The sequence below is a fragment of the Perca fluviatilis genome, chromosome 12, assembly GCF_010015445.1.
Source record: "Perca fluviatilis chromosome 12, GENO_Pfluv_1.0, whole genome shotgun sequence".
Classification (NCBI taxonomy): Eukaryota; Metazoa; Chordata; class Actinopteri; order Perciformes; family Percidae; genus Perca; species Perca fluviatilis.
Genome location: NC_053123.1, coordinates 32,490,831 through 32,499,339, shown reverse-complemented (window position 1 = coordinate 32,499,339; position 8,509 = coordinate 32,490,831). Strand labels below are relative to the sequence as shown.

The following is an 8,509-nucleotide window of genomic DNA, read 5'->3' as shown; positions in this document are numbered from 1 at the left end:
TTGGCCTTTGGGTTGCCAGGCCAGTTATGATTAGACCAAATGTTGGTGCCATCTAACAAACTGGAAGCTTAAATGAACATACACTGGCTATGAACAAGCTGGGCCAGCTAATTACTGTTAAAGAGGCTATAATAATGGTTTCTGATTCTCTTAAATCAACATAATGTTCTTGTTTAAAAAGATTTTTACATATTTGCCAACCAATATTTTCAAACATGTTCAAATTCATACATTTTCCAAGGGTGAAATCCATTGCCTGCCTGTTAACATTAGCCTATAAAAGGTAAAAAGAATATATATAAAGTAAGTGAATTGTAAAGTATTTCTCTTTGTTTGAATAACTAATCAACCCTACCTTACACATTAATACTGGAAAAAGAGACCTTTGGTGTAAAAACCCATTAAGTCATTTTACGGCGCGATTTTGAATGATGACCATTCCCCGTAAATAAGGGCTCCCTCTCCCTACAAAAGCCAATTAAACCACTGGCCGTCGGCTGTAGTCTCTGTATGTCCGAGTGCTAATTTTGGGCCAAGACAAAGGCGAGGTGGGCCGACGCCACAGTCAGCCTTCGTTGCCACCAGTTCCTGGCTGTCAGCTCGGTGTGACAGGGCCTTTTGTTTTACAAGTCTTGTTACCCAATCATTTATTCCAGTTCCCTGCCCACTCCAGCTGTGCCTTAATTCCTCGTGTATTTTACCTGTCATATTCTTTGAGTTTTTTGTCACTTTGTTTGTCATTGTGCCCTTGACACCTCATGTTCATCCAGTGTTTATTCCTTGGAGTAATGAATAGTAAGACCTTTTGTTTCTCTATCCTGGCTGTTGCTGTCTCTGCATTTTGGGTCTGAACCTGCACAACCCTGACAGGAAAGACATCATTGTCCACCAGAGATTATGATGGAGAAGTGTAAATGTGGAGAAAATGAAAATGGTAGAAAGAGAAAAATCAGTTGCATGACATGTCTTGTCAGAAAGCTTCCAGAGCTGCAGCTTCTCTCCTACTACCACTGATGAGGAAGAGACGGGAAGAAGCAGAGGTCTGCACAAGGTCTGATGTTAGCTAACATTAGCCTCACCATCTTCTCACTCACAATTAACATAAGCTAATAAATGTTAGCCCAATATGCAAATATCCGAACTCAAATGGCTAGTTCCTCGGACAGCAAACCATAGATTGTAAATATGATGGACGTAGCATCTGACTGCTGTTTTGATTCTAGGAGTTTGCATTTTGGCCAACACTATCTTGGTATTTTGAAGACAGAAGTGACCATATTTGGTCAGCTGGGGAAAAAGACACAGCTTAGCCACCGTCGTGTATGGTTTCACTGGCCCTGCACTAAGCTAAACACTAGAGAGGAAACATTGCTGATCTCCAACTGGCTGATTCAAGATATCGAGCAGAGTTTTCTGGGCCTATCAGTGGGATTGTTATGGAAAAAATACACACGGAGATACTCTAGTAGAGCACATGATGTTTAACCATATATACATCTGATTTAAATAGCTCACATCACTGTATTTTGTGGGTTAATTTATTATTGTATGTGGCGTTTTCATTTGTCAGGTGCAAATGTGTCAACAAAACAGACTGTTTTGCAGAGACACCGTCTCTGCATTCAGACTTTTGCGCCTCCCGAGTCAATTGTAATTGGGTTAAAGAAATTACTTCTTTTTTTTCCTATGCCAGAATGCATCTATGGGGTAGCCAGACTGTTCTCCAAAGTGCTGCGTAGACACAGCTGGCAAAGCAAGACTACTGTTTAGAAACTTGAAAAGTAATCCGTAGGACAATAATAGGACAAAGGAAAGGAAACAAGTGTAGAAAATGATAAAAGAGAGATTGGATAGAGAGACAGTGAGAAAGGCAGGGTTACAGAGAGCGATAAAGATGATGGTGGGATGTGCAGAGTGAGGGAGGAGGGGCATCAGAGTCCAACAGGGACTGAGAGAGAGGAGGGGATGAAGAGAATGTGAGAGAGATAATTCAGTTACATGACTCAGGTTTGTTCAGAAAGCTGCCAGAGCTGCAGCTATCTGCAGATCTCTGCAGATGGAGGTTGAGGACGGAGCCGAGCTCTGCTTTCCACAGTTCCCAAACACCTCCTGTATAAAGCCCTCGCCTTGGCCCCCAACAGTTACCATTATGCTGTACTCCATCTCTCCAATCACTGTGACTCTCAACCTGCTCATCATCATCTCTATCTCCCACTTCAGGCAGATATTAACTTCTCAGCTTCTCTCTACAGGATTTGTAACTTAAAAATGTGAACAGCTGCTGTATATTTAGAAGAATTGTCTTTGAGCTAGTACTGAATAATGTTGCTCCAAATGTCTGACTTTGATGCCAGAGACTGTTGTTCATGTCCACTCTCTTACCAATATTAAGCATTGTTTCTGTCCACCGTGACCTCAACCAAGTCATTTTAACTGTCTACACTTAAACATATGGTTACTACTGATGTGGTGGAACCGAAAATGTTCAAACTCATTTGGATTTTCATTTTGAATACTTGTTTTATCACTCTTGTTGGTTAAATGGTGCTTTTCTCTTTCCATCCAGGCAGCTCCACACACCCACCAACATCCTCCTCCTCTCTCTGGCTGTCTCAGACCTTCTAATTGGCCTTGTTCTGATTCCTGTAGAAGTTCTCATAAGAACATCCTGCTGGTTTCTTGGTGACTTTGTGTGTGCTACATATACTCTTATTTGCCTCATCATTCCCTCAGCCTCAATAAGTGACATAGTTCTCATATCAGCTGACCGTTATGTGGCTATTTGTTACCCTCTGCATTACACCACTAAAGTCACTGCAAGAAGAGTTAAATTCTGTGTGTGTCTGTGTTGGCTCTGTTCTTTTACCTACAGCCTTCTCTTTGTAAAGGATCTTCCGACTCAACCAGGGAGTTATAAACCCTGCTACGGAGCATGTTTTATAAACCCTGATGACATCTCACTGCTTTTTGATCTTTTTATTAACTTTATTGTTCCAGTTACTGTCATCGTAGCTCTGTATCTGAGAATATTTGCCGTGGCTGTGTCTCAGGCTCGTGCCATGCGCTCTCACATTACAGCTGTCACACTCCAGCATTCAGTGACTCCAAAGGCAAAGAAATCAGAGCTGAAAGCAGCCAGGAAGCTTGGTGTTCTTGTAGTTGTGTTTCTAATATGTATATGCCCGTTATGCATCTTAACATGGGCACCTTACAACTGGATTGTAGCTTTAATTCATCCCTTATCAACCATTCTGTATTTGTCTAACTCTTGTCTAAACCCTGTGATCTATGCCTTCTTGTACCCCTGGTTTAGAAAAGCAGTTAAACTCATTGTAACTCTTCAGATACTGCAGCCTGGCTCCTCTGAGACCAACATGCTGTAGAGAGGCTGTGGAGGGACTGAGATCAGACTCGGTCTAAGGAGAAATGAATGAATATGTTCCTGCTGTTCAGTGAGTGAATTATCAAATACAGAAAGTGAAGATATGATTACCCATCAATTAAAAGACCTGTGTTTCAGCTATTGCTTGTTGTACACTTTTCCTCTCTGCAAAGAGTCCTAAGCACCATATACTGTCTCTAGGTAATCACCGGTTTAATGCAAGTTTTAAATTCACTGACACTTATGAAGGATGTTTTCTTCCCAGGGAACCGTTTCTCCTTTTGATGGAAACATTTCACAACTACAGCTTTGAACTTATGTCTCTATGTTTGGTCAAAGCATCATCTCTGTGATTTGTGTCCATGTTGTTGCTAACAGAAAGTACAGGCCTGCTGGGCTCCTGTTTCACAGAGAAAAAAGATGCCCCTGAACAGCCACACTTTCCCTTCAAGTAGAGAAAACCATCAGCTGTTGTTTATCAGATACAACTGTCAGCACAAAAGATCATGTTCTCTTTCAGCTCAGGGAGAAAAGTTGTTTTTTTAGTTTAGTATTATTCATGTTTGATCTCTTTATCACATTTGTTGTCTCTATGACACAGAGATGCTCACAAGTCTCTGAGCTAGAGTCCAAGTCAAGTCTCAAGTCTCATGTGGTTATAATAAGTGTTGCATCATGTACAGCGACCCATCCAGGCTGCTTAGAACACTGCATAGCTATATATAAGGAATTCAAAGCATGCAATATGTTATTTTGACTCCTTTACCTATCAGCATACAGTATCAGCTTTGATTTTGGTATATAATCAGTGTAAACAGACTACTGCAACATGTTAAAAACACCAAGAATGCTTTACTTTTAAGTTAATATCTGTACTTTAAGTAACATACAGTACAGACCAAAAATTGAGGCTCTGAAGAAAAAGGACTCCCTTGTCTGTTGATGAATTATAATGAAAGGCCTTAGCTCCTATTGTGCTGGCTCTGTGGGGCCATAAGACCAAATATAGAAAATATTATAACTCACAACTCTAAAATTGACATACTCCTATTTAGTTCAAAACTGCAAAACATCACAGTGTAGCTAAATGCAAAACACTTTTGCAACCAAATAAAATTTTTAACACACTACAGTGCACTTCCTTATGATAGAGAATCCTCAATTATTTGTTATTTACTTAGTGGCAGATCCATGTAATGTGCACTGCCTATGCAACTAATCATTGAAAATTGAATTGAAAATTGAAAAACTGAAAACTGGTTTGCCACCAACCATACAGCAATCGAACACAATACACAATTAGCAGACAAATAAATAAATAAATATATAAATAATTCTGGATTAGTAGACTAATAGACCCTAGTAAAGAGAGAAAAATTCAATTTCACAATACCTCAATCATACCTTATAAACTACTGTAAGTCAACACATCCCAGACTCTCAAACCAGTGTAACGTTATAACTAAATGAAACTGTAACGTTATATGATCAACAATAATCCTGTAACGTGTTTGCAGACAACGTTAATAATTAACGTGAGGGCAGACAGCGGCACCTAAATGATTAACGTAACGTTAATCGACCACCACAAGTTTGGCAATTAAACAAAAGCTCATTTATATTTGATAAGGAAGACAGTCGGAGTTAACCTCCCGTAACGTTAGGTCGTAGCTAAAGCAAGAAGCAAGCAGTAAAACTTTACTTGACAGTACCGACATAACCATGACATGACACTGTCATAACTATGACATGACACTGTCATGAATGTGTCATAAACCTTAAAAACAAGTCATAAACGATTATGACTTCTGTCATTAAGTGTCATTCGTTTTTTGTCATGACAAGTTGACATTGTCGGGCTTGTCTTGATTATGACAACTTGACATTAATCAAAGTGGTATTACCAGAAGTTGTCTTGGTCATGACAACTTGACATTAAATTTGTCTTGATTATGACACTTTGACATTAATCAAAGTGTCATTACCAGAAGTTGTCTTGGTCATGACAAGTTGACATTAAATTAGTTTGGGATGTCTTTGTAATGACAACTTGACATTAACCAGAATGACATTACCAGAGGATGTCTTTGTCATGACAACTTGACATGAACAGAAATTCACCTCTTTTTGTATTCATGACATTTTGACCTAATGATTATTATAATTAGATGTGCAAGATTAGAGACCAATTCTAGCACTTTTTCAGATAGATGTCTGACAGGAAATTTCACAAAACTGGGTGTCATGATACTGTTATGACAGTGTAACTAATAAATAGTTTGACCTCAAGTAGTGGTACCAATTGTATTTGTCATTAAGATATCATTGATAGGACTTGCTGTCATGACAACATTATGACAGTGTAACTAATACATATTTTGACCTCAAATAAAGTGGTACCAATTGTATTTGTCATTAAGATATCTTACATAACACTTGCTGTCATGACAACATTATGACAGTGTAACAAATACATTCTTTGACCTCAAGTAAAGTGGTAACATTTTTATTCGTCATTAAGATATCATAGATAAGACTTGCTGTCATTACCATATTATGACAGTGTAGCAAATACATTTTTTGACCTCAAGTAAAGTGGTACCAATTGTATTTGTCATTAAGATATCATGGATAAGACTTGCTGTCATGACAACATTATGACAGTATAACGGAAACATTCTTTGACCTCAAGTAAAGTGGTAACATTTTTATTTGTCATTAAGATGTCATAGATAAGACTTGCTGTCATTACCACATTATGACAGTGTAACAAATACATTCTTTGACCTCAAGTGGTTCCAATTGTATTTGTCATTAAGATATCATGGATAAGACTGGCTGTCATCACAACATTATGACAGTGTAACTAATACATATTTTGACCTCAAGAAAAGTGGTACCAATTATATTTGTCATTAAGATATCATGGATAAGACTTGCTGTCATGACAACATTATTACAGTGTAACGAAAACATTCTTTGACCTCAAGTAAAGTGGTAACATTTGTATTAGTCATTAAGATATCATAGATAAGACTTGCTGTCATTACCACATTATGACAGTGTAACAAATACATTCCTTGACCTCAAGTAAAGTGCTATTAATATACCGTATTTTTCGGACTATAAGTCGCTCCGGAGTATAAGTCGCATCAGTCAAAAAATGCGTCATGAAGAGGAAAAAACATATATAAGTCGCACCGGACTATAAGTCGCATTTATTTAGAATATAAATACAAGAGTTATTCAACTACTCAATAGCACACAGAACAATACACTGAATACGGTAGGTGTCCGGTATGTTAACGTAACACATTAACAGTTATTGAACTATACAATAGCACACAGAACAACTAGCTACCAGGGCGTGGAGCATGGATGTATTAAAAGGCGTGGAGAAGTAACTGCACCGTGAACGAGCCCCTCCCGACTCGTTCCTCCAGCTCTGGCCGTCTTGCTTTCAGCACACGATTAGCCGATTAGCTTTCTTTGTTTTCTTTGTTTTCTTCATTGCATTAAGAGTCACCTTTTCGCCAGTCTCCCCATAAGTTTCTCCCTCATTTCAAACTTTCTTTCTGCTGCTCGATTACCGTTTTCGGCTGCATATTTTACTACCTGCAGTTTGTTATCTCTTTTCTTTCTCAGTTGTCTTCAGGAGGAGCGTTCTAGTTGTCACAAGCCTAGAGCGCCCTCTCGCGGCTGTAGACGGTAATGTTTTCAGTATGAATTAACATGTAAAAACATGTTAAATTATATATATTTTGATATATAAGTCGCACCTGACTATAAGTCGCAGGACCAGCCAAAGTAGGAAAAAAAGTGCGACTTATAGTCCGGAAAATACGGTACACAGAAATATGGCATACATACAGATAAACTAACTGAAAAAATAAAGTGTGCACACAAAAGAAACCCTTTGCACTTCTATGAGCTCAATTGTTCTTTGATGACAAGAGTTCAGAGATGTTCAACATTGGGGCCCATATGAGTTTGGTTTCCGTTTGTCCTTCCACGATGAAGAATGAATCAAGGGAAATCCATCTAGGTTCAGAGTCTCGATCCTGAACTGGGAATCTCTAAACCCTGGAAGTCTCTGGGATGTGAAGAATCGATGTGATTCAATATCCCTCTGTGGACTGGGCCTCCCCTGCGTAGCCTTTTCACCTCCTCCACCTGTAGATAAGGCCAAAAAATTTCTCTCAATTACTATTCAGTAATAAAATCAATTGGTTAGGCTACAATGGAAATAAAATGAGGTCATATTTCAGTTAACCCCTATTGAAATATATAAACCTCTATTCAATTTGTACAACCGTTCTTAAATTTCTTCTCTTAGGTATCAAACGTATATAAATCCCTTTCATGTACCAAAAGCACATTTATATTAATAGGCAACATTTATACAAACAATGCATTTCTAATTCAAGTTGTATGGAACCTTAGTAACATTAACACTATCCTAAATATAATTGCATACATTGCATGTAAACATCTCTCAAATTGTATTATTTTCCCATAACTTAAGCTACAGTGTTGTAATCTAGAGGCATTAAGACTTGCGTGCTTATATATCCCTCCCTGTAACTGTAGAAAGAATGCACTAAAAATGTGCCTCTTTAAGTTAGCTACTTCACCATAAACTCCAGTTAAACAGTTAAACTCACAATTTGTACTAACATTCATTCAACAAAAAAACCCACAGCTAGCAATAGTGTTAAAAAGCAACATTACTTTCCATAACCAATAGATATAATCATTAGCCTTTTCACAGGCAATATGCAGTAGCTAGTCTGCTAGCCTTTTGTGGCTAATTACCCTATTAGCATATGAATACAGCACCTTAGCTAACCCGTTAGCTTAATGCTATTAGCACCGATAAGCAAGCTCCATGCAGCCTCGTTGCTCGGCCCCTAATTATAATCCAGGGATTTATTGTAAATTTCCTTGGATATGTAAGGTATATCAAATGTGGCCTACCACACTCATCCCAGAGCTGAGAAATATTGTACACCCAAAAGTAAGTGAAAGAGCAAGACACCCCAATGGGGTTATTCACTGAATAAACAGCTACCATGGAAACAATGGGCCTCATTCACCAATATCTTCCTAAGTTTTCTCTTAAATATG

The 8,509-nt window shown here is 38.3% G+C and overlaps 1 protein-coding gene across 1 annotated transcript; it reads left to right on the top strand.

Annotated features, from left to right (window-relative positions):
• Positions 1-2,056: 2,056 nt before the first annotated feature.
• Positions 2,057-3,383, top strand: LOC120570004 (trace amine-associated receptor 13c-like). The gene is made up of 2 exons (XM_039818226.1): positions 2,057-2,220; positions 2,567-3,383. Exons 1-2 carry the CDS (start codon positions 2,057-2,059, stop codon positions 3,381-3,383), a joined length of 981 nt encoding a protein of 326 aa, XP_039674160.1.
• Positions 3,384-8,509: the final 5,126 nt, after the last annotated feature.

What these genes read in the sequence shown, in the direction of transcription:
- LOC120570004 (XM_039818226.1), top strand. Translation starts at nt 2,057, where the DNA reads ATGGAGGTTGAGGACGGAGCCGAGCTCTGCTTTCCACAGTTCCCAAAC. An exon ending in ATCTCTATCTCCCACTTCAG is followed by an intron (nt 2,221 to 2,566) that starts GCAGATATTAAC and finishes CTTTCCATCCAG; the next exon opens with GCAGCTCCACACACCCACCA.